Raw genomic sequence first — 25,549 nt, 5'->3', positions numbered from 1 at the left:
CAAATTCTGTATTTCATTCCCTCCATGCCCAAGAAGCAAGAGAGAGCATACTTTAAAATGCTGGTATTGTGGTTTCAATCGTGTTCCCCCAAAAGACGTATTGAAGTCCTAATCTCTAGAACGTGTGGATGTGGCCTTATTTGGAAATAGGGTCGTTGTGGATGTGATCACTTAGGAAGAGGCCATAATATATTAGGGTGGGCCTTAGATCCAATGACTGGATTTCTCCAGGTTTGGAGACTTCCAGAAGAATACAGAGAGAAGAAGGCCACGTGATGACAGAGGCAGGCATTGGAGTTAGTCTTCTCAGCATGACTGCCAACACCGCGCCACGTCCACCACCACGTCCATTACTGCAAATGTTACTATGATGACAGTGCAGGCCTCCACTGCCTGCTAAGGTGTACCTTGTCCTACAATCCAGGGAGGGGTGGAAGATTTCTGAGAAACAAGTTATAGGATCTTCCTCTCCTCCTTCTTCCCTTCCACAAATATTTTTGGAGCACCCACTCATGCCAGACATGGTGCTAGGTGCTGGGGACCCGCTGATGCATGACACAGACAAGGGCTCATCCTCACAAAGCTTATGGTTGTTGGGTGGGAGGTAGTTACACAGGGGTGTCACTTCTCTGACTGGGGACTAGAGGGCGCTATCGCACATCGGAGGGACAGTTAATCTAGCTTGAGGGAGGCTAGGTGGGCTTCCTGGAGGAAGTGATGGCTAAACTGAGATCTTGAGAAGGGGCAACAGGCTACAAGGAGAAGATACGTTGGCAGAGGGATTGGTATGAGTCAAGGCTGGGAGGAGGAGTGGAAGGCCTATTGGAGGAGCAGAGAGTGCTGTAAAACTCTTTCTTCACTGACTTCCCTTGCCTAACCCATCAGGGTCTCCACTCCCCTCCGTAAATCACTTTGACCAACACTCACGGCACACCCAAAGCTCAGGCTGGTAGGCTGCTCTCTAGAACACCCACACTGAGTCGTATACTTGCTAAGATCAGGTCTGGATGCCCTCCACCTGTTTCTGCCAGTTGTATTTGTTAGTTATACTTTGTTCATTAAAGATTGCACAAACTAATGCCATGTGAAAATCAAAAAAAGGAGAAACGCTGTTTCTATAAAAAATAACACTGAGTGCTTTAAAATTTTTTCAAACAAGGCAAATCACTAAAAAAAAAAAAAAAAAAACAGAAAAACGCCTGCAGTTGAAATAGGTATGGGCAAGACATCTATAAAAGATAAGAAAGAATTGTAAAAATCCAAAAGGATTCTACACTTAGTTTCTTGGGTCACTTTAAAGAAGTTCAATCTGGACATGGAAGCAACAGGTGGGAACGATGATAGTGTGAGGTCAGTGCCACAGAGTCTGCTCCGTGAGCCCCAAGGCAAAGAAAGACCTGGCATCACCAACCTGTGGAATGGGCGATCGCCAACATGCCTGAAATGAAAGTGTGGTGTTTGAACTATGTATGTCATTTCTGTGGGTATTTTTCCCAGCGTTTACTAACCTCTTCCCTTGACCAAGCGATTACTGTAAATAATTCAGCAGAGCTGGACCTGGGCCTCAGGGGGCCTGGGGCGGTTAGGATGGCGATGGTGACCGAGCCTCGGCTGGGTGAGTGCCCCCAAGGGTGGGGAGTGCAGTGAGGAGAGGGGGACAGAGAGAGGACAGGCAGCAGAGTGCATGACTGCAGTGAGAGAGAGACTGAGGGAGCGTGGAGTTTGCCAGGGCTGCCGTAACAAGGTGCCATGCACCTTGCCCCGTGGCAACGGCTCCCATAACAGAAATCAATCATCTCAGGGTTCCAGAGACCAAGGTGTGGAGGGCCAGGTTCTCTCTCTGAGGGCAGGACCTGTTCCCGGCAGCTCTCCCAGCTTCTGGGAGCTCCTTGGCTTGGAGCAGCATAACCCCAGCCCTCACAAGGCCGCATGGCGTCTCCCCATGTGCATGTCTGTCTCCAAGTTTCCCCCTTTTATAGGGACACCAGTGATTAGATCAGGGGCCACCTTGCTCCAGCACAATCTCATCTTTTTTTTTTTTTTTAACGTCTTTATTGGAGTATAATTGCTTTAAAATGGTGCGTTAGTTTCTGCTTTATAACAAGATGAATCAGCTATACATATACATATATCCCCATAACTCCTCCCTCTTGCGTCTCCCTCCCACCCTCCCTATCCCACCCCTCTAGGTGGTCACAAAGCACCGAGCTGATCTCCCTGTGCTATGCGGCTGCTTCCCACTAGCTATCTCTTTTACATTTGGTAGTGTATATGTGTCCATGCCACTCTCTCACTTTGTCCCAGCTTACCCTTCCCCCTCCCCGTGTCCTCAAGTCTATTCTCTATGTCTGTGCCTTTATTCCTGTCCCGCCCTTAGGTTCTTCAGAACCTTTTTTTTTTTTTTTTTAGATTCCATATATATGTGTTAGCATACGGTATTTGTTTTTCTCTTTCTGACTTACTTCACTCTGTATGACAGACTCTAGGTCCATCCACCTCACTACAAAAAACTCAATTTCGTTTCTTTTTATGGCTGAGTAATATTCCATTGTATATATGTGCCACATCTTCTTTATCCATTCATCTGTCGATGGACACTTAGGTTGCTTCCATGTCCTGGCTATTGTAAATAGAGCTGCAATGAACATTGTGGTACTTGACTTTTTTTGAATTATAGTTTTCTCAGGGTATATGCCCAGTAGTGGGACTGCTGGGTCGTATGGTAGTCCTATTTTTAGTTTTTTAAGGAACCTCCATACTGTTCTCCATAGTGGCTGTATCATTTTACATTCCCACCAACAGTGGAAGAGGGTTCCCTTTTCTCCACACCCTCTCCAGCATTTATTGTTTGTAGACTTTTTGATGATGGCCATTCTGACTGGTGTGAGGTGATACCTCATTGTAGTTTTGATGTGCATTTCTCTAATGATTAGTGATGTTGAGCATCCTTTCATGTGTTTGTTGGCAATCTGTATATCTTCTTTGGAGAAATGTCTCTTTAGGTCTTCTGCCCATTTTTGGATTGGGTTGTTTGCTTTTTTTGATATTGAGCTTCATGAGCTGCTTGTAAATTTTGGAGATTAATCCTTTATCAGTTGCTTCATTTGCAAATATTTTCTCCCATTCTGAGGGTTGTCTTTTCATCTTGTTTATGGTCTCCTTTGCTGCAGCACAATCTCATCTTGACCAGTTAATTACATCTGCCACGACTCTATTTCCAAATAAGGTCTCATTCTGAGGTGCAGAGGGCTGGGGCTCAGCATAAGAATTTTGGGGGGATACCATCCAGCCCCTAACAGGGAGGTAGGAAGGAGGAAAACAAGCTGAGCGTGGTGTCACAGAGGTTAGAAGTCCCCTCTGGAGCCCTCTCATCCTTGCTCTTCCAGGACAGCACTGGTCCTGAGTGTGTCCTAAGCGTGGCCCCAGCCCCGCCCATCTACTGGCCCTAATGATGGTTTTCTTCTCAGACTGCTGCAGACCACTGGTGGGGACCAAGGTCTGGACTCCCCCCTGCTCCCAGGCCCTCTCGTCAAGCAGAGAGTCGAAACTGAACCGCCAAGGGAAGGTTCTCTCCAACCTCTCAACCTTTTTTTTTCTGTGTCTCATTTTATTTCCTGTAAATCAAACTGGTTGAAAAGAAGCAACAAGCATTCCCAGGCCGAGCACTTTTCAGCACAGTACATCGCACAGGAGAAGCACCAAGCACAGTCGCTTATGACTGAAAACAGTTTCTCTCAAAAGCCTCATGCAGAGTCACAGAAAAAGCCAGCATACCCTCCGTGCTCCTTAAAGAGGTACAGATAATAAAACCGTAATAAACCCTGCATATGGTGCTGACCCAGCGCCAGCCCCAGCTGGGCCCCCGTGTCTACAGCCCAGCTCCTCCTGTGGCACCAGGGAAGAAGCAGAGGACAATCAATGGGGCAGTCATGTTTGAGAGCAGCTCTGGGGGCCACTTCGGTGGCAGAACACGCTGTGCCCAGGAGTCTCAGTGAGGTTTGGGGGTTATTAAGGCTCCTTCAAGTCTATCCATTCGCTGTCCTTCAGGACTGAGGTTTTGCTGACAATTGGTTAGAAACACCGATGATGATACTGATAAAGATGCTTCCCTGCCAGCCTCCTGCTGCTGGGGGGATGGAGGGTTCTAGTCTTTTAATAAAGAACAAAAGTTCTGGGGGTGAGGGGCGGTTCCCTGGTGGCCTAGTGGTTAGGATTCTGAGCTTTCACTGCTGTGGCCTGGGTTCAATCCCTGGTCGGGGAACTGAGATCCTATAAGCCGCATGGCGCAGCCAAAAAGAAAAAAATAAAAGTTCTGGGAGTAGAAATGCGTGCTTGGGAAGAGGCAGATGTTTCAGGGAACCTCACAGAAGATGCCTGACATCTATCGAATGGATGGAGAGAGAAAAGGCGATGACATATTTCTTCTTTCTAGAAGGCCCGTCCAGAGTTCGTAACTAGCTGTTTTGTTTTTTGAAACGTGCCACTTCCTCCAACTCATTTTTCAAACTAAACTAGGCTGACAGATCGGAACTGATGAGATGACAAACGAGGTTTTAATTTAGTTATGACCCATTCGCCCAGTTCCCTCCAAAATTTTCAATATAAAAATGAAAGGCTACAACCTGACTTCAGTTACTGCCCTTTTTTTTTTTTTTTTTTTTTTTTTACCATCTTACTTTACAAAGTAGATAAAAGCTGCGGGAATCTTTTATATTTTTGTTTTTCCTACTGAGTTCACCCTTTAAAGAGACAGCCCTCGAGCTCGATGCTCTGTCCATTATCTCAAATCTTTTTAAGTCTCTTTGAAAACTCCTGTCAAGGGATGAGACAGACCAGTCCACTCACTGCAAAGATCACTTCTCTGCCTGTTCAGAACGCAGTGATTCTCACGACAGACCCAGGAGGGGGGCGCTTCCGGTGCAAGTGGCAGCCATCACTTGTGCTCGAGGCAGACATTCGAAAACCAGATGACTTCAAAAGGATGCGAAGTAATGCCTGAGGGAGGGTGACGTCCACTTGAAACCAGAGCTCTTGTCTCCCACTGCTCTCAAAGACAAGCGCCCAGAGGAAAGGTCCTGTCCTAACAGGACCATGAGGGTCACTGGACATAATGTGTCTTCGGCCGGTGGCTGGTCTTCAGTCTTCACGCTCACCTTCCATTCTGATGACCCAGATCTACCTGGCCAGCAATCAGCTCTCTGTTGGCACTAGCTAGCCTCATAATGGTTGTCATTTTCAAGGGTGTCTCCTCCCCCAGGGCCAAGATCTGTCTTTACTTCCAGTTAACCCAGGAGACTCGGGGGCCCCCGGTGCCCCCTGTGAAGATGCAGATGAGTGTGAATGGTGACTGGCTCTTCTCGACTAACCAAGCGGCAGCTCCCAGCCCCCAACCGCCATCCTCAGGATGTTCAATGGCCCCCTCCAGACGCTAAGGCAGGGGGTCCTGGACTCCTCTCTATCATGACAAAGGGTTTGCTTATACATGTGTGAACAGTTTTTGAAAGACCTCAGGTCATTTCTGAACTTCGTATCAAAATTAATTCACTTTCAGAAGAGAATACACAATACACACACCCCCTCTAATTTTCTATAAGAATAAGGTTACCAAAGAAGACCTATGGGACTTCCTTGGCGGTCCAGTGGTGAAGACTTCGCCTTCCACTGCAAGGGGTGCGGGTTCGATCCCTGGTCGGGGAGCTGAGATCCCACATGCCTCGGGGCCAAAAAACCAAGGCATAGAACAGAGGCAGTATTGTAACAAATTCAATAAAGATTTAAAAAAAAAAAAAAAGAAGACCTGTGATGCTTGCCCTTGATTTTTGGTTGGCCAGAGTGCTCCTGATCAAAGCCAAGCCAGAGCACATCAGTCGTCTGCCTACCACCCTCCATAGCTCCCATCTCACTCACAGCGAAAGCAGACATCTTCACGATTCACCCTCCCAGGACTCCTCAGGGTGCACCTCTCCCTCCTCTCTCCCTCTCTTCCACCCACACGGATTTCCTGTGGTTCCCCAGGCACAGCCCTTGCGTTCCGGCCTCAGCACCTCTGCAACGGCTGTTCCATCCACCTTGAACGCTCTTCCCCGCTGGGACCACACGGGGCTGGCTCCTTCACCTCCTGCCCACGTCTGCTCAAAGGTCTCTCCGTCAGTGGAGTCTTGCCCCAGCACATGCCCTGCCCCCGCCCCAGTGGCTTCAGTTTTCCTCCAGAGCACATCTACCCCATCTCTGATAGGACACACTTACTTGTCTATCATCTGCCTCCCCGACTAGCCTGTAACTCCATGAGACAGGATCATGGCTTTATGCACAGATAAATCTCATCCCTTAAAATAGTCCCAGTGCAGGGCAGAGGTCAGCACCTAGGTGCTGGAAAGACTGAACACAGGTTATCACTGCATTCTTCATAGTTAAGGAACTGCTTTATTAGGCGCCGTCTATCCAGATGCACTTGTCTCCTTCCAGAAAAATGGCTATTTACACATAGGCGGTTCAATGAAATGAGGCGGAAGATCTGGCTATTCCCATTTGCTATGTGCCATGCCTCCCACCCTCCGTGGGGAGTGGGGCTTGGAAAATCCGAGTCCAACAATGGGGCCGTCCTAATACAAATCCAGTGTCCTAAAACGTGACACTCGTGCAGATCGAAGCTCAACAGATGCGACTGATCCTGTCTGGGTGCAAAAGTGATACATTTCTGGGATGCTATCTCCTTCTATCAGGACGAGCTACATTAGCTCACTCTGTAGTGACCTCACATCGTTAGCCTCTATGGAGCACACTGTTTAAAATCTAAATTCCAAGATATTTTTCACATGAACTTCTGAAAAGTCTGTACCCTGTGCTGTAATTGATCATCTACCTCTGTTACATTTATCCCTGCTAAGTTTAACCTCGGGGAGCTGTTGAAGGAACCGAGCCTTGGTTCCCCGCTATAACACAGTCTCCTGCTTTTGGTCTTCCACGTGGCCCACCACGAGGCTGACTGGCCTTCATGCTGCAGAGGAGATGATGCTCAAGGGCGTACCACGTGCTCTTCCTCCCAAGCTCCCTTCAGGCTGACGAAGCTTGGCTAACACACTTCAGCTGCCTGCAGGTTCTCCAGCTGCACAGTCACCCAGCATCCCTGGGAGATGCCATAATATGGAACAGTCTAATGTTCTGCTGAAATCAAGAAATGTCAGCGTGGAGGTCCTCTAATTTACTAGCCTAGTTATTCCATCAATAAGGAGATGAAGTTAACATGACTCTTTCTCAGTGAAGCCATGCTGGCTGTGGCCACCTCCATTCTTTTCTAAAAGCACACAAACCATCTGTTTAACAATCCATTCCAGAATTCTGCCAGCAATCAGCTCTAGGCTTGCTGGTTTACGATTATTAGAACTTATCCTCTGCTACCACCTGTCTCTTTTTGACTTTTTTTTTTTTTGGCTGTGTTGGCTCTTCATTGCTGTACGCGGGCTTCCTATAGTTGTGGCGAGCGGGGGCTACTCTTCATTGTGGTGTGCGGGCTTCTCATTGCGGTGGCTTCTCCTGTTGCGGAGCATGGGCTCTAGGCACACGGGCTTCAGTAGTTGTGGCTCACAGGCTCTAGAGCGCAGGCTCATTAATTGTGGCGCACCGGCTTAGTTGCTCCGTGGCATGTGGGATCTTCCTGGACCAGGGATGGAACCCGTGTCCCCTGTATCGGCAGGCAGATTCTTAACCACCGTGCCACCAGGGAAGTCCCTCTTTTTCACTTTTTAAAGGCAATGTGTGCCTGGCATTCAACTCAGAACTTCTTTTATTCTCCCCGGCACTTTAAAGATCATTTGTATTTCTAAATTCTTTCCATTCCCTGATCTAGTCCTGAAGACTGAAACATTCAAAATGTAAGGCCTCTCCATTCATTTATTCCACAAACACTTGCTGAGGACCTCCTGTGTGCCCAGCACCTTGCTTTGTTCCGTCTACATTTCTTCACAGTTCTACTTGTTAAAGATGCTAATGCTAGCCCAGCAGCTGACATCTGTTCTGTCCTTGTACCATCAACCCCAAGAAGTTTACCATCCCTTTCCTCCCTCTTCCGAATATGGTTTTAAAAGCCCCATGGCTATCACTGGTGTTTTATTTTATTTTATTATGGCAAAATACATGTAATATAAAATATGCCATTTAGCCACTTATAGGTGTACGATTTTGTATCATCAAGTACATGCACAATGTTGTGCAGTTTTCACCACTGTTTCCAAAACTTTTCCACTGCCCCAAACAGAAACTCTGTCCCCCTTCCCCCAGGCCCTGGTAACCTCTAGTCTACTTTCTGCCTCTATGGATTTACCCATTCTGGATATTTTGTATAAATGGAATCATATATTGTGTTTGGCCCTTTGCGTCTGGCTTATTTCCTTTTTTTTTTTTTTATAAAATTATTTACTTATTTATTTATGGCTGCGTTGGGTCTTCATTGCTGTGTGCGGGCTTTCTCTAGTTGTGGCGAGCGGGGGCTACTCTTCGTTGCGATGTGCAGGCTTCTCATTGTGGTAGCCTCTCTTGTTGTGGAGCACCAGCTCTAGGCGTGTGGGCTCGGTAGTTGCGGTACTCAGGCTCAGTAGTTGTAGCTCACGGGCTCTAGAGCGCAGGCTCAGTAGTTGTGGCACACGGGCTTAGTTCCTCCGCGGCATGTGGGATCTTCCCGGACCAGGGCTTGAACCTGTGTCCCCTACATTGGCAGGTGGATTCTTAACTACTGCATCACCAGGGAAGTCCCGGGTCTGGCTTATTTCAAACAGCATGATGTTTCTCAGGATTCATACACACTGTAGCAGGTATCAGCAGTTCATTCTTTTTTATGGCTGAGTTAATATTCCCCTGTATGTATATACCACTTTTGTTTATCCACAATCTGTTGATGGACACTTGGGTTGTTTCCACCTTTTGGCTATTGTGAATGATAATACCATGAACATTGATATGAAAGTACCTGTTTGAATTCCTCTTTTCAATTTTTTAGGTACACCTGACAGTGGAATTGCTGGGTCATATGGTAATTTTATGTCTAACTTTTGGAGGAACTGCCCAATTGTTTTCCATAGTGGCTGGACCATTTTACATTCCCACCAGCAACATATGAGGGTTCCAACTCGGAATCTGATGTCTGAATCTGGACTCCACTCCCCACTTTCTAGCCACGTGCTCTAGTTCCCTCCTTTGTAAACTGAAATGATGAGTGTTTGTTTCCTATGGCTGCAGTGATAAATTGCGACAAAGTTAGGGTCTTAAATCAACACAAAATTATCTTACAATTCTGGACATCAGTACTCTGAAATGGGTCTCATGGGGCTAAAATCAAGGTGTTTGGAGCTGCTTCCCACTGGAGGCTTCAAAGGAGAATCTGTTTTCTCGCCTTTTCCAGCTTTAGGGCTGCCGCAGCCCTTGGCTCATGGCCCCTTCCTCAACCTTCAAAGCCAGCAATGGGCAGTTGAGTCCTTCTCACATCACATCACTCCAGCACTGACTCTCCTGCCTCCCTCTTCTGCTTTTAAGGACCCTTGTGATTACACCGGGCCCACCCAGACAATCCAGGATAATCCTGCTACTATTTTAAGGGCAGCTGATCAGCAATCTCAACTCCATCTGCAACTTTAAGTCCCCCTTGCCATGTACCTGACATAGCCAGAGGTCCTGAGAACAGGACAGTGACATCTTTGGGGGACATTATTCTGCCCAACACAACAGTAGTAATACCTTCCTCATGAGGTTGTTTCAAGGATTATTTGTATTTCTAAAGTCTCTCCACCCCTCGAAAAATAGTTCTGAAGACTGAACTCATTTAAAAGGTCTCTCCAGGGGGTGGAGAGAGGGGGGAGTTGGATGAAGGCAGTCAAAAGGTACACACTTCCAGTTATGAGATAAATAAATACTAGGGATGAAACGTACAACATGATAAACATAATTAACACTGCTGTGTGTTATGTATGAAAGTTGTTAAGAGTGGATCCTGGGAGGTCTCATCACAAGGAAAAAAAACACTTTTTTCTTTTTCTTTTACTTTGAATCTGTATGAGATGATGGATGCTTCCTAAACTTATTGGGGTAACCATTTCATGATGTGTGTAAGTCACATCATTATGCTATACACCTTAAACTTATACAGTGCTGTAAGTCAATTATAGCTCAATAAAACTGGAAGAAACATAAAATAGAAGGTCTCTGCCTTAATTTACTCAACAAATACCCATTGAGATGAGTTAATGAAACAAAGCCTATGAAGTACTTAGAGCCTGGTACCCAGGAAGCACTCAATAAATGTTACCCATCATCACTTTATGTTACTCTTAATTTTATAATCCCTTTTGGCAATATGGATGCAGCCACAATAATCCACTTCTCAGTCTGAACCTTCTGAGATCTGTCTTCCTAAAACCCAGACAAGCATTGCTTTCTTTCCGTAACTATCAAGTCCAACATGGCCTCCCCATCACCAGCCTGTCTTCGTGTTAAGGCAGAAGTAGACCTAGAGGGTGCCAGCTCCCGCACCACCTGCCCCACCTGCTGGGAGAGGAAACAACCGCCAGCCAGGGAGGAACCCATCATGCCATCTGGTTCTAACAGTGGAGCTGAGGCTCCCACCACGGAATTCGTAGTCTGTGTCCAGGCTCTGTCCTTCTTCGCTCCTCCTGCCGGAGGGTCTGCAGCCCGAGTCCCACACGCTCTCAGCGTGGTTCTCTGCTCTTGATCCGACGCAAAGCCTTCTGGCAGGTCCCCAGCGCCAGCCTCATAGAATGCACCGATTCCAGACAGAGGATGACGGTTCTCACTTAAAGCGGGCTCCATCCTCCATCGGAGCCACACCTTCTATGGAAGAGGCTCACCTCCGCGTCTCGTGCCGTTGGACTCGGTCTAATGTCACAGAATGAAGTGGGTGAGCACGGACCGGCTGGGGCCCCAAGGTTTATTTCTAAGTAGCTACCTTGATATTACGGATCATGAGGTTAACTTGGACTTTTTGTTTTTTCAGTGACACAAGTACTGTCTTTTATTGTATTTGGTTTTCAGTTTTAATATTTTTTTCCCTTTCTATCTCAAAATTTTGCTTAAAACTCTCAGTCAGGTCAGGCTAGAACCTTATAACAGACACTCTACTCATTTCCCACGCTGCGCTCTAGTCCTTGCTGAGACCGGAGCCCAAGTGCCCCTTGACGCCCGTGCCTCTGCCCCATGGTCAGCAGGCTTGGAGGCAGGGGAGCCTCAACACCAAGGTCTTCGGGTCCAGAACAGTGAGCGGGCCCTGGGTTCGGCCTGCTGTCCAGGAGGCTGGTCTGTGCTGCCCGGAGGTCACAAGGAGACTCCGGAGCTGGGCAGAGCTGTGAGCGGGCAGAAGTCGGGGCTGGAGTAGGGACAAGCCTGCCCAGCTGGGAGGGTGCCTCCCACGGGCCTGGGGGGCTAAGCAGGCCCCCTTTCAGTCTGTCTTCCCCGGCACAGGAAGAGGCGGACACACCAGTACTCAGGCCACTCTGTTCTCAGTCCAGACCTTTGAAGTGCTTTAGTGAGCATCTCCAGACTTCTCAGTAAAGCCTCTTTCCTCCCAACACGGCAGGCAAACCTGAGTCAAGTGGCTCCCATGTGGGCTGCAGGAAGGCCCCCTTTGTTGTGGTGTTGTGTGTGTACCCCGCACGCCCGAGGTGGGAGCATCAGAGACCCCCAGGCATCGCCCCAGTCCCTCCCTCCCGAGAGCATGTCCAGGCCCCCTCCTACCCACCACCACAGCTCTGAGCTCATCCCCGTCCCTAACTACCTCCAGCAGGACGGCCTCACGCCTGCTGCCCGGCTGCGGTGGGTCCCCTCCTCCCACTCATCAGCTCCTGACCACAATTTCCTTCTGTCACCTCAGAAATCATAGTTTCTTCCTGGTACCCTCCTGAGTTTTTCTTTCATCTATCTGAGAACAGTCCATCCCTGCTAATAAATCAACCGGAGGGAGGAAGGAGAGCATCTCTAGGCCTTTCATCTTCTCTGGCACCGAAAAAGCAGTTCTCACCTAGGCAGGTACAACCGGCTGTCACCACTGCCTATATTATATATAGCCTGTGCTGAGAGCTTGCTTTCCTGCCCTAAAGCCCATTTCTTAGATCTCCAGATAAGCTAACAGTCCCTCCTGGTTCCCTCTGAAAATTCCCCAGCAAAACTGCCAGCAACTGCATGCTTTCTGGACTGTTGACATTGTTCCAGGGTCAAGGGTGTGCCAGGGAAGGCGGCTTCGGAATATACTATACACTGGTGATCCCATTAGTCCAAATCTTTTACTAACTACATCCTCTCACTACAAACCATGCCAGGTGATTGATTATCTGACTTTGTGTCCTCAACAGCATTGAGAAGTGGGGAATACCATTAATTTGGCCCACTTTTTGGCTTTATCACTGATTTTATTTAGGAAGTCGAGGCTTTCTATGTTTATTTTATGGTTCAAGAGATTATGGACAAAAACACCAACATACATAAATGATGAATAATTATACTAAAAATGGCATAAGTAAGGTTCGGATTCAGTAAGAGCCACAAAGGAAAAGAAAAACACGGTGGTTAAATGAATAAGACACAATAATTGTGACAGTGAGAGTCAGGGTGAGAGAAAGAAACTCAGGGTATTCTATTTCACAGATGACAGTTGGGTTCATTTTAACTAAAAGCTCTGTACTTAAAATAGGAATACATACTGAGTACGTAAAAATTATTTGATGGGAGAGTTCAATTTGGCCATTCTAAAATCGCTGAATAGCTATAAAATTATGTTCTCTATTCAAGTGAGGTTTAAAAACTTGAAGAAAACAAGTCTTTAAATACTGTAATTGTTAGTTATTCAGGTTGTACAGTGTATTTTACACCAAATTATAGTAATGCTGGGCCTTAATCATGCCATGAGTCTAACTTTTTAGCAATTTTCATTTGGTATAGATTAGAGAGTATTAGTGGGGCCCATATGAGCTTCTGTAAATCAGGAGGAGATCAAACGAAATGGTCTTGGGGCAGGAACTCTGCTCTGGGATGCGTCTCTAACTATGATCCAGGTCACAGGTCGGTGGAGAAGAGCCACCCCCAGGAGCACAGAGCATCAGGGGACCCCAAGAGGTCTTGGAGCCCCGTTCCCAGCGTTGTTGTGAGGCTGCCATGAACGGGCTTCGCCATTCAATTATAAGCAGTGCCGGCAACAAGGAGTCACATCCGCTTGTCACCAGGAAGGTTTTAATACCAAGGTCATATACATTTAACCATAATTTTCATTTAACAGCCCTTCCCAAAAGAGCAACTCTTTGCTGGAGAAACACATGGTCCAGACGTATGTCAGCAGGCCCAGGAATCTGAATCGGCACCCAGGGAGTATCTGCTGGCAGAGTCGTGATTCTCCCCTCTTAATGAAAATCATCAGAGAGAGAGCCAAACCTGACTTCAGGTGCAGATCTGGCAGGATATTGACTGACCAGAGCACAGAGCCCTGGTGAAAAAAGAAAACAAAACCCAAAAAAGCGGAAAAAGAAAGAAACAGCAATAACAAAACACCCAAAAACTCAACTGTTTTTCTGTTCAAAATTTCCTAATAAAAATATATTTCAGTACTATTAAAAATTCAGTTTTAGTTAGTCTAAAAAACTAAGCCTTTGGTTGCCATTAGAGAGCAGTATTTTCTATAAACTTCTTTTGATGATTCTGGCAGGAGTGGGGTGGAAATAGTAGTCTGTTAGGGAAGGTTACATGAGATCCTGTTCATCTAAACAGCGGGCTTCACTCTGTGAGTTCTGGCCATTCAAAGGGTCCCCTCTTCCCTTCCCCGCTGGACCCACCCCCTCCTACAGCAGGGAGGATGGGGGCAGTTTTTGTTAGTATGATACCTGCCATTCCTGGTATCGTGTTGCCGCATATTCTTGATAAAATGAATCTTCTTAAAATTCTTTGGTCTGGGCGAACCTGAGAGAGTGCGACATCTGAAAAATAAAGCCATTTCGAAAACACAGTCAGTTGCCCGTGGACAGCTGAGACATCTCCACACAAAGACAGGAAGGAAAGACCAGACTCAAATGGTTTGAGTCACCCCAAGGATAATGAGGACTATATAGCTGGAAGCAAGGAAGCTTTAAAAAAAAAACCCAACGACAGACAACTTCCTCGATAATACTGATAATAATTTATATGGGTCTCTGAAGAGCCAGCTAATGAAAACTATTGTCCTCAGTTACAATAACATAACCTACACGAATTCCAAAGACATTATTTGTTCCTGTCATCTTAAAAAGAATCCTCCTGTATCAACACAGGTAACGGGAACAGAAAACTGTAAATTTAAGAATCCAGAGGGCGGAAAAACACTGGAAAATTCAGTTTAAAAACAACCCTGAATCATTTTTCTTCTGCAGCAGGACTCTGGCCTGAATTACCTGGACGATTGCCTCAACATTCAACTTGGCTCTGCCTGGAAGTCGCAGCTTTACTTTGAATGAGAATCAGAGACTGAGACCCAGCTAGTGGCTGTTTTTTTTTTGTTTTTTTTTTAAAGATAAATTTTAAATAAATATTTGTTGAACAAATTGACTTGGATTCCAATTAATTTCTCCTAGAATATACAACATGTGTTTGCACTACAGGAATGACAGAACAGACCACAGGCTGAAGAGATCTTATTTGTGTATATTTTTTCAAAGGTACCTGGCAAATTCTAAGATATACAACTGTAATAACAACTAGGAAAAAAGCAAAAATCCCAGCAACTGAGAATCTGAAGTTTGGTCTTGTATTGAGAAAGGGAGCAATGACTTTTCTAGTTGGGTTTTTGCTACCAAATTTTTTTTGTTTACCTTTCTGACCATGGACCCCGAGGGCTGGCTCCTGGCATCAGACGTGGGTGCCTGAGACCTTATGCTTCAGAGAGCGAGTTCCAGAGAAGCAGTGCCCGGCTTCCCAAAACCACACTAAGGTCCAGGCCATCACCCGAGTTCAGTCACTTCTGAACTTTGAGGCTTCAGGTAAGAGAATAACAAGATGTACCTCCCAACGAGGAGGTACAGCTGAGGGCAGGTGGGGTGTGTGGACCCACTGGTGGCCAAGGATTAGGGAATGGGCAGCCTCACAGACCTGCCTAGCAGCTCGAATCTTTCCTCTCCTCCAAGGGCTCCCCTCAAGGGAAATTGGGGGATAGCCCTGGGCTAGGCTAGGTGTACAGCTCCCAAACCCTCTTACCTGCCCTCAAGTAAGGGCCAGTCTTCCTACAAGCCCCTTCCCAGAGAGTGCTGAAAATTATTTTTTTTCCTTAAGAAACAGCACCTTAAAATGTAATTTAACTTGAAAAAAAAATATAGTAAAGTGAATGAGTGCAGGTCAAAGCAAAGACATGGTAGCAGGTATCTGGTGGTTTTCATCAGGGAAACAGGGTTCCCTGGGCCTTGGATCTAGAGGAAGGAAGGCCCCCTGCCAGTCATGTCCATTCCACCGGAGCAGGATTCACAGCACACGGCCGCAGCCTGAGTGGCCCTCCCAGCATCCACCACACACTCACTACCAACCCTAGTGACCTATCACTAGTAATATTTCAGATCCCTCCCTGGAGCTGTTGTGAGGATTAAACGTGATGATTTCTACAAGAGCTTCGTACAGTGTCAAGTGAAACGTTCAAATACAAATATTCACATTCATACATATGTACACACATTCATATACACATTTCAAGTGTGTGATTATTATTAAAACCTTTAACTACAAAGGGTGCATATTTTGTTACTGTTTGCCTCCTATATTCTGAAAACCACAGCCCTTATTAAGGGTCCTGAATTCTTGGTTTTAAATAGATTCTTTTAAAGACGTGCAGAGGGACTTCCCTGGTGACGCAGCGGTTAAGAATCCGCCTGCCAACACAAGGGCCACGGGTTCAAGCCCTGGTCCGGGAAGACCCCACATGCCGTGGAGCAACTAAGCCCATGCACCACAATGAAGAATAGCCCCTGCTCGCCGCAACTAGAGAAAGCCAGTGCGCAGCAACAAAGACCCAACACAGCCAAAAATAAATAGTATAAATAAAAAAATAAATTTACAAAAAAAAAAAAAAAGAAAAGATGTGCAGAACCCTGCCTGAGGGCATTTTGTAGATGCTTCCTGTGGACCTCAGGAAGGGTTTGAATAGGGAAAAGCACCCACTAATCCCCCTCCCTACTCCAAGCCTCCGAACCCAGATTCAGCTTTCTTGAGGTCCAAGAAGATTCAGCCTCACTCAGCCTTCCTGGGGCAGCTCTCTGGAAGCAGACCCAGCACCTCAAACTGCCTCTGTTCTACCTCCAGAATGACTGTTAGAGTCTGCAGGCCACCCAAGGTCCCCAACTGCCTCTCTCACACACAGCAGAAGGTTCTAGAACTCTGTAGTCACTGGAGAGAGGAGAATCCTTGAAGGCATAAATGTGCGCTATCACTGGTTGCTGGACCGTTGTTCAGAAGCATCCTCACATCCTTACCCAGCTTCCTCCCAAAATGCAGAGCTTCCTGGGCCCCCCAGTCTGAGGGCAGTGGGCTAAGAGCTAGACTGTGAGGGTACCTTCCTAAGACCCCAAGCTGCTCCCTGCCTCCACATCTGCAGAAAGAGGTGCTGTTACCCTCAGGTTTGGGCACAAAATCTCCCAGCCTTCTGCTGAAACTGGAAGTTGGCAAAAGGGGCACAGGTGGCTTTTGGCACCAATAATTACTTAATGGCATAGCAGCCCGCACACATCAACTGAGACAGGCTGGAAACTGGGGCAGGTGGTGACGGCTGCCGCATTTGCTGCAGCTGAACTGAGGTTTTTCTGGACACCTAACAGAGACATCCTAGGTCCTTATTTCTGGGATACCATGTAACCACCAGGCAAAGTGGAAAACCTCAGTCTAAAGCCTCTCATTGCAAATGCTCAGTCCTTGGAGTTCAAGGTGGATACAGGAAACTAACCTGTGATGTGCAAGAGAAAAGAAAGACTTTTAAAAAGATAACTTAACAGAGGTGCTTTCTTTCGATACCAGCATCCAATTCTAACTGCATATGCTACTGATATAGCCCTTCGATCAGCAAGTTGTTTGTTGTCTTGTGTTTTTTTAAGCATTCAGCCTCCACCACCTCCCACCTAAGAAACGCTTTAAGAGAACTGTGGCATTACCAACAATTGCCAAGGAAACTGGAAGACTAAGCACTCAGGTTATGGCAGGTTAAGCAAAGAAGGAATTAATTTCAAAGCCACCTGCATTGACATGTAAAAATACCCATTTAAAACTATACATTTTAAGTGATGCAAAATTAAATTAGGATAGAATTAAATTGAAAACTAATTTAATGAAAGATTAGCTCTTTCTTGTTAGCACTGATTACAGGATACACTTAATTATGCAAAAGGTTTTTAATAGATGCCTTGGAGCAGTTTGTTCTATGTGCTGAGTTTAAAAGCAAGTGGGGCTAATAGCCTTCCGCCCCCGCAGTTCCCAAAACACTTCAGCATCATTACTGGTACATTCATTTCACAGAATCGGGGAGCTGGAAAGGACAGGGATCAGCTGATTTGCCTCTCCCATTTTACAGGTGGGAAAACTGAGGCCCCAGAGTAGGTAAATGAATTTCCAAAGCCACATAACCAGTTGGTAGAAGAATCAGGCCAAGAATTCAAGTCCCCTGACTCCCAAACTATTCAAGTCCCCTGACTCCCAAACTAATGCCCCTTCTGCTATTTTTATTTCTTAGGAACAAGTAAGTTTCTAAGTAAATATCAGAATTTTTTATTGAAGTATAGTTGATTTACAACTTTGTGTTAATTTCTGGTGTACAGTAAAGTGATTCAGTTATATATATATATATATATATATATACTTTTCCATTATGGTTTATTACAGAATACTGAATACAGTTCCCTGTGCTATACAATAGGACATTGTTGTTTATTTTATATATAGTAGTTTGTATCTGCTAATCCCAAACTCCTAATTTATCCTTCCCCCACCCCCTTTCCCTTTGGTAACCATAAATTTGTTTTGTATGTCTGTGAGTTTGCTTCTGCAGTAAATATCAGAAAATTTTCAATTAAAAAAAAGTCCATTAGGGAAACTAAGGACTTCTTAAACTGCCAACTCCCTTGGTTTCAGACTTACTTTTTAAACTTCATATTTACACAAGATTTGTTGGAAATTAAGTATAGCATTCTGTAAGTAAGGGCTGGATGAAGTTACATTTAAGGCAGATAAGCCATTTTTACTCTGCCCATTTGTGCTATCACAGGACTGAGGGGTAGAGGACCAGCCTGGGCAGATTCTGAAAGGAGGGTACAGGGGTGATGGGGCACATGACCAGGAACACAGCGCCCAGCTCCTTCTCTGGTCCCCCTTTACCACCCAGAATCCCCGAGGAGGTGACATTTTAGAGCCTGTGACTTTTTTTTAACCTGGTTTCCTTGGTCACAGCTACCACATTGCTCGAACGACCACGGCTCCTTGCATCCTCTCCAAACTCCAGGGCCTCTGCAGTTCTGTTCATTGATTGGCATCAACTGTACTCAAATGCCAAAGCCACTCGGCGCCACCGGAGAACGTTTCTCCCTGACGCTCGCTGATTACTTTGGGCCACTTAATAGAGACTGACAGAAGAACACTCGTACCCAGGCCACGTGGATCACACAGCCACACACCATCAGCCTAAGATGGTCCCAGAGGCTATGTGTGTTTTCAAAAAGACTTCACAAGTGGAAATCGGACTGTCTGGCCCTGACTTTCTCTTTGGAATGATGTCGGTGAGATTCACAGTCACTGATGCTTCCAATCAGATCCCAGGCCTGTCTATGCTCCACCCTTTATCCGGGTGGTCTGTGGACAAGACCCGTGACCTGGGGGTGAAACTCCAGGCAGGGAAGGAGCCGGCTCCAGGGGGAGACGCCTCCCTCCAACTCAGCATCCTCCCAGGCTCAAAGGGATGAGCCGGGGACGCCCAATTCCTGGCCAGCAGCCAAAGCATGCATGAAGGGTGCAGATGTGGGTTCCCGTAGGAGCTGGTGCGAGGGCATGAGAGTACACACCCTCCCTCGGCTCTACCCCATCTGCAGCCTGCCACGCATCCCCTGTAAAGCCACAGCGTCCCACAAGGTCCCGTCTTGCCTCAGCTCCTCCTGCACAGCCAGCTCAGCTGGGGCTCCGGTGAGGACTGCAGGGGACGCAGTGTGTGTCTCCTGAACTCCAGGGGGGCCAGGTGGACCGAGGCGCAGATTAGAGGAAGGAGAGCTGCCAGTCAGAGGCCCGGCACAGCTCAGCAACTGCTGTCACCCAAAAAAAGATGCTTCGAAAGCACTTTTCTAATCCGGAGGGAGAAATGGAATGCTTTCAGCCCCAAGGGAACACTCACAGCTGACCTACCTGAGTTTCCCAGCACCTGGCTCTGGAGGAACATCGTGCCACCTGCTAATGAAGTCGGGGACTGTGGTTACTGTGTCACCGCGCCTGGGAAAGCCGGGGCAAGTGACACGCTCTTCTTCATCAAGCAGCAATTTTCAAAAGGAACAGGTAACCGCACCTGAATTCACATGCAAACTGGGCTATTCTGATACATAATTGGGATTTCATAGTGTTCTAGTTCTAATGTTCCAAAGGGCTGGGGTTTCCAAACGGAGTCTGGGGATCAGATTGTCATTTTTAGAATTTAATTCTGCAGATCAAAAACTAAAAAAAAAATTCACACTTTGGCTGCCACCTTGTATTGCAGGCCATTCACACACACATAAATGCAACCCGAAAACTTACCTCCGTAGAGGAGCGTTCTCCTCAATATCTTCCAGGGTCTCCAAGGACGATCTCTGGGAGATGAGGCGACGTCTGCAGAGAGAGGGGAAAAAAATCTAGGAGTTAAAACTGCATTGTGAAATGGATCCGGCATTTCTGTAAAGCTAAAACTGTTTTAAAAGATAAAGTCCACTAAGAAAAAAATCAGGCGAAAGGTGTTTTAAGAGGCTGCCATGTTCCCAGCCTGTACCCTGAATGCCAAGCCCATCTTGCCTTGCTGAATCCTGAGCTTTCTCCCTGGTTGTAGGGCTGCTTTTTGGTGATTAGGGAAGTGATGGCTACTTTTTATGCTGCCTAAAACCAAAAAGAGACAACGTGCCTCTGATAGCGTATAACTTTGGTACTGTGTGCACTTTTTCTAAAGCATTAGATAGTCCTGTTAAGTATTCAGATATCAGTGGTCTGAACCAGCTTTAGCTGATAAATATTAAACATTAAAACCGTACTAAATAAAATCTCAAAATCATTAGGAGGCAAGAAAAAACTTATGGTCTCTGGGCCATAATTTCGAAAGCAACTAGAAACAAGGCAGACATTATTCCCCTGGGAGAATTTCTCCAAGACCAGTGAGAATATATATCAGGGTGTGATTAGGCAAAACACAAACTCTTTCCATCTGCTAAAGAACTGCAAACCACCTGCCCAAACCTCCTCAATCTAGTTTCTTTTGTCAGATTGAAATAAGAATGGGTCCTAGTTAATTGAGAATATCTGGTACAGGGACCAGGCGGGATGGTGGTTGGTAATTTTATAGCAAATCCGTCTGAACAAGGGCCATCACTTCATAGCAAATGATTTGGCTGAAGGGTGGTGCGGACAGAAAAATATCTGATTGGGTCTTTACCTTGGAAAAAAATGGGACTAAAATTAGAAGACTATGTCTATTTTGTGTTCATTTGATAACATTTAGGTTAAGAACATGCAATTATAACCATGTTCTAATTTGTTCTAAAGAATAAAAAAATGGAACGAATGTTCTTTGCTTTGTTCTGTGTGTACTTTTTCTGACCAACCACACTGATACCTTTTTGCTTCGTGTTTTATTTTTAATAAGACAATCAGAAGGGTCATTTTTGCAAACCATTCGAGGGCTTCATCAATTTTCTCAGAGCCTGTCTTCATGTTTTGACAGTCAAATCCTTTCTAAAACACTCAGCACACACCTCCCTGCTTCTCTCTCCAGTGAGCCTCGTTTGTCCACGTGTGAGAACCAGGAGCTCTCCAACATCACCTTCACTGTCTTCGTGACACACTGACCTTCTGCAAGATCTCCAGTTTACTCTGTAATTAACTTATGCTAAACTTCCATTTCTGTAATATGGTATCGTTAGATTTCCAGCAGTCAGTCAGACCAGCAGACACTGGTCTTACCTGAGGGGGTGGGGAACTGATTTTATAGGTGGGGATTTGAGAGGTGGCCAATTCATGAGTAAGTAGGACTTGCCTGTGCAGCCCCCTAAGTCCAGGGACTCAGCATGCCAGGACCCCTGTGACAACACCCGGCGGCTGTGGCTTTGAAGGAAGTGTCCAGGCCATCGTGAGGCACAGCCCCTCCAGGCGCCAGGTCTGGCTGGGACGGAGTCCCAGGCTGGGACGGGGACAAACCCCCAGTTAGTCACACTCCCACCCACTGTAGCTCTCAGGGATAGGTGTCCCCAAGCTCCCCATCCAAGGGACGGTATGATGCTACACGTGTGCTGGGTCAGACAGACTCAGATTTCAGTCCTGGAGTCTGGAGGCTCTGGGACCTTAGAAAACTCCTCAATCCTTGGGCCTCAGTTTCCTCACCTATGACACGGGAAAATGAGAGTAAGTAAGAAACAAAGAGACATGAAGTCCTTGGCACAGGACAGTTAATGACCAGGAGCTCCTGGGATTTTGATTGTTACTCCAGTTTCCTCCACTGGGGCTGCAGCCTGACCTGATGCCCTCCCTGCTCAAATGACTGGGGTCAGCCTGGCTGTCCCAGCTCTGGCTGCTCCTCCAACCCCTGCCAGTGGCGAGGTCACTCCCAAATGCCCTGTGCCCGAGCCAACCCGTGACACGTGCTCCTTCCACCCCTACACCCCCTTCGAAGCAGAGCTAACTTGGTGTCACCTTCGCTGAGGCACTGGCCACCTATAAAATTAGAGCCCCAGGCCTCCGTGCACTGTTCTTACTTAATACCGATGTCTCCTCTGCAGTTGTGATTAAAATGATATTTACTCTGTGTATCTGTGGATAATGTTCTGAGTTTCGTTTTTCGGTTTTTTTTTTTGGCTGCACCATGCAGCATGTGGGATCTTAACTCCCCGACCAGGGATCGAACCCTCACCCCCTGCAGTGGAAGCGCGGAGTCTTAACCACTGGACTGTCAGGGAAGTCCCTCTTCTGAGTTTTTAAATCAAAAGTGAAATATTAATTTAAGTATGCACCCCTAAATTGTCATTAGACATAACATAGTCACAGGCAGAAATAAATGTATGGGTTTCAGATCCTGAAAATCCCAACAAATCCTGTCAAACTTTGAGCCTTCCTCTGCAGGCAAATGCAGAGGCACCTGTCACCTCTGCATTTTCAGGTGACAGGTAAACAGACATTTAACATTTGGCTCAATCTGCAATCGAGGCGACTGCAGCCAATTGTGCAGCTTCAAGCTCTCCCTTCCTTCAATTATCGTAACAGAGGTCCCCTGGGAAGCTCTGTGGTTAGCTCCTTGGGCAGTAAAGATACAACCAAGGCCGCAGCAAAGGCCAGGCAGGTGTATCCTTTTCTGCCCACCCACCCAACCAAGCCTGGCCTGCTGGGACCACAAAGCTGATCCCGGCTTAACTCTTGTCCTCAAGGAGCTCATATTCAAGGGGGAATCCGTGGAACCACCAGCAGGGAATTCCATTAACAACCCCTCAAGCTCCTCTGGCATTTGAGGCTGTCTCCCTTTCCCACCCCAAGAAGAGCATGGCCAGCCCTCCAGCTGAAGATGTGTCCAAGTGAACCCACGGAGGACACGTGAGGCCCTGCCAGGCGCCCTGGGGCCCACAGCCTCCTGTCCAACATTCAAACCAGGGGGTTCACCCTAGAAAACTAGGTCAATTCATAAAAGCACACAATCTGACAATTCCCCCATCTAAAAGCCACATCTGGCAATTCCTATGCTGGAAAAGACAGATGCTACTTGGAAAATAATCAAATTAGAATACATCTTTCTATATATTTATAAGGATTTGTTTTCTAAAAGCCAGTACATTTGATATTCTCTTCATGAGTTGAACAGGTATAGATTCTCTCCCTCTCACACACACAGAGGCACTTAAGGTCTGGATTCCTTAGAGGGAAAAAAATTCAAAACCCAAATGCCCACCTATTTCTTTAAATTCAGCAGATGTGTGCTTCCCTTCTTCATGAACAGAACTAAGCAATACATTCTTTGAGATGCACATATAGAGATTGGAAAGAACTACCACGGATCATTGTAAAGAAACTGTCAGGGCTTCCCTGGTGGCGCAGTGGTTGAGAATCTGCCTGCCAATGCAAGGGACACAGGTTCGAGCCCCGGTCTGGGAAGACCCCACATGCCGCGGAGCAACTGGGCCCGTGAGCCACAACTACTGAGCCTGCGTGTCTGGAGCCTGTGCTCCGCAACAAGAGAGGCCACGATAGTGAGAGGCCCGCACAGCGCGATGAAGAGTGGCCCCCGCTTGCCGCAACTAGAGAAAGCCCTCACAGAAACGAAGACCCAACACAGCCAAAAATAAATAAATAAGTAAATTAAAAAAAAAAAACTGATCATTTAAAAAAAAAAAAAAAGAAACTGTCATATGGTACCAGGAAAACGAAGATGAGATGCCTGCCCTTCCTGGCACGAGGGCCTGCCCTGTGGTGGTAGCTCACCTCTGCCCCTGCCACCCTGCTAAATCCTTCCAAGCTGTGTAGTAACCTTACCCCTTGCCTTCTATCTTCAGAAAGCCCACAGTGGAAGGGAAGGCTTAGGGTGGGTGACCGACCTTCACCAGACACTTTTCACCCTGTAATCTACCTCATAAATCAAGTCCATTACTGTGCAGACTCCTTACCATTGGGCACAGTTAACAAGCAGAGGTCTTTGAATATTTTAATGACTGATGAGGAATACTTAGCCTTGGGCCAAAACAGCATGCCCCCTTATTAACCAAGAAGACATTCAGTAAGAGCCCAAGCATTATACGTCGAAATCACTAAATGAAAGATTGAGTCCTCAGAATTCAGGGTTCCCCATCTTGTCTGACAATTATAATTTGGGCCCTTCCACACTGGCCACCAACACTTTTGAGGCCGATGTGGTTCACATTCAACACTCATATGTAAGTCAGCCTCCCTAAAGCCCCCAGACTCATTTTAGAATACTACCCCTTTGAATGTCGGACTCTGCCTAGGCAAGGAAGTTCTAATCCATGACAAGGTTGCCTATCTGGATATACCTACTTGGACCAAATTAATCCACTTATCATTAGGGCTAATGGTTGATTGTGGTGCAAGTCACCGAGTGCTCCTGGGACCCAGGGCTGGTCACAGTGGGAATTATGGCGGCAGAGCCTCACCAGCGTGGACTCTGGGCTCACTAATGTCCCTGCTGACCAGTGAGGCTGGGGCAGGGTCATCCAAGCTCCAGCTGGGCCCAGGGTTTAGGACGGTCATTTAGGACCAAGCTGGGATAAAGAAGGTGACCCCCAGCCTCAGCATTGGTGTCAAACAAGTAAGTCGAGTTGGATCAATGCTCGCCACCCAGGGAACATTAATAATCTCTGGGGGAAAAACACAAGCTTTGGGAGCAAGAAGGGACCCTGACCATCTGGGCCAACCATTGCTACCCTCACAAAAAGGCAATTGAGCTGTGTGTTTCCCCCCATGTATGGAGTCCCCTTCCTGGCTGTCAGGCCGCTGGAGGGCAGGGTTACCTCTTCACAGACGTGAGGGAATGAGGGCCTCACGGATCCCTCAGTTACACAGGAGATGGGCCAGCTGAGGTCATAATTACTTCAGATCTGTTCCAACAGTTATTATGACCCAAAAAAACCCAAACAAACAAAACCTCCAACCATAAAAATAACTTACTCTTATAGCCTCGAGACACGCACACACTTGTCATTTATTTGCTGTGTTACTTGTGCCCTGCTCCCACTGCCCACGTCACCTCCCTCCCCCAGACAAAACTGACCACTCCAGCCCGTGAGCTGCTCAGGCTCTCCTCACCTGCATAGCCCCAGGGATGGGAGATGCTCAGTAAACGGCAGGGGCTCGATCAGGGCCGGCTGAATAGACTAATGAAGTCCACCATCGGCCGGTGGCTGTTTGGGATTTTCCCAGAGAGCACCAGACCTTCCACTCAATGCTTTTCTATGCACAATTATTACTGGCTCTTCTCTATTCAACACACAAGGTCCCGATCTCATCACCAGGAGCCCAGAAATAATCCTCAGAAAGCTTCCCATGGTCTCACTACAGCGAGAAGAAGAGGGAGGCAGAAGACCCTCATCCTGCAGGGCTGGGGTGGTTGGGTGGGCAGAAGGGCCAGGGCCCCCAGCACAGCCCAGCAGTTCACAGGTAGAAGGCATGATCCGTTTAAAATGGATTTCTTCTGTTTGAGTTTATTAAACATTCATGTTTCCAAATGGATTTCTTCCCCCTGCTTTTGTGACTATAAGAGTACTATGGGGCTTCCCTGGTGGCGCAGTGGTTGAGAATCTGCCTGCCAGTGCAGGGGACACGGGTTCGAGCCCTGGTCTGGGAAGATCCC

The 25,549-nt window shown here is 46.9% G+C and overlaps 1 protein-coding gene across 1 annotated transcript in view; it reads right to left on the bottom strand.

The window, feature by feature from the left end:
• CABLES1 (Cdk5 and Abl enzyme substrate 1) overlaps positions 1–25,549 on the bottom strand; it is a 106,737-nt gene that overhangs the window by 45,543 nt on the left and 35,645 nt on the right. Inside the window, exons 2-3 of the mRNA XM_068562248.1 lie at positions 19,759–19,830; positions 13,869–13,961 (exon numbers count right to left, since the gene is read on the bottom strand). Of these exons, the coding sequence (XP_068418349.1) occupies positions 13,869–13,961; positions 19,759–19,830 (165 nt within the window). The remainder of the gene's footprint in view (positions 1–13,868; positions 13,962–19,758; positions 19,831–25,549) is intronic.

This window comes from Eschrichtius robustus, chromosome 14, assembly GCF_028021215.1.
Source record: "Eschrichtius robustus isolate mEscRob2 chromosome 14, mEscRob2.pri, whole genome shotgun sequence".
In the NCBI taxonomy this organism is placed as follows: domain Eukaryota; kingdom Metazoa; phylum Chordata; class Mammalia; order Artiodactyla; family Eschrichtiidae; genus Eschrichtius; species Eschrichtius robustus.
The sequence above is the reverse complement of the archived record's forward strand: the minus strand, read 5'-3'. Positions and strand labels throughout refer to the sequence as shown.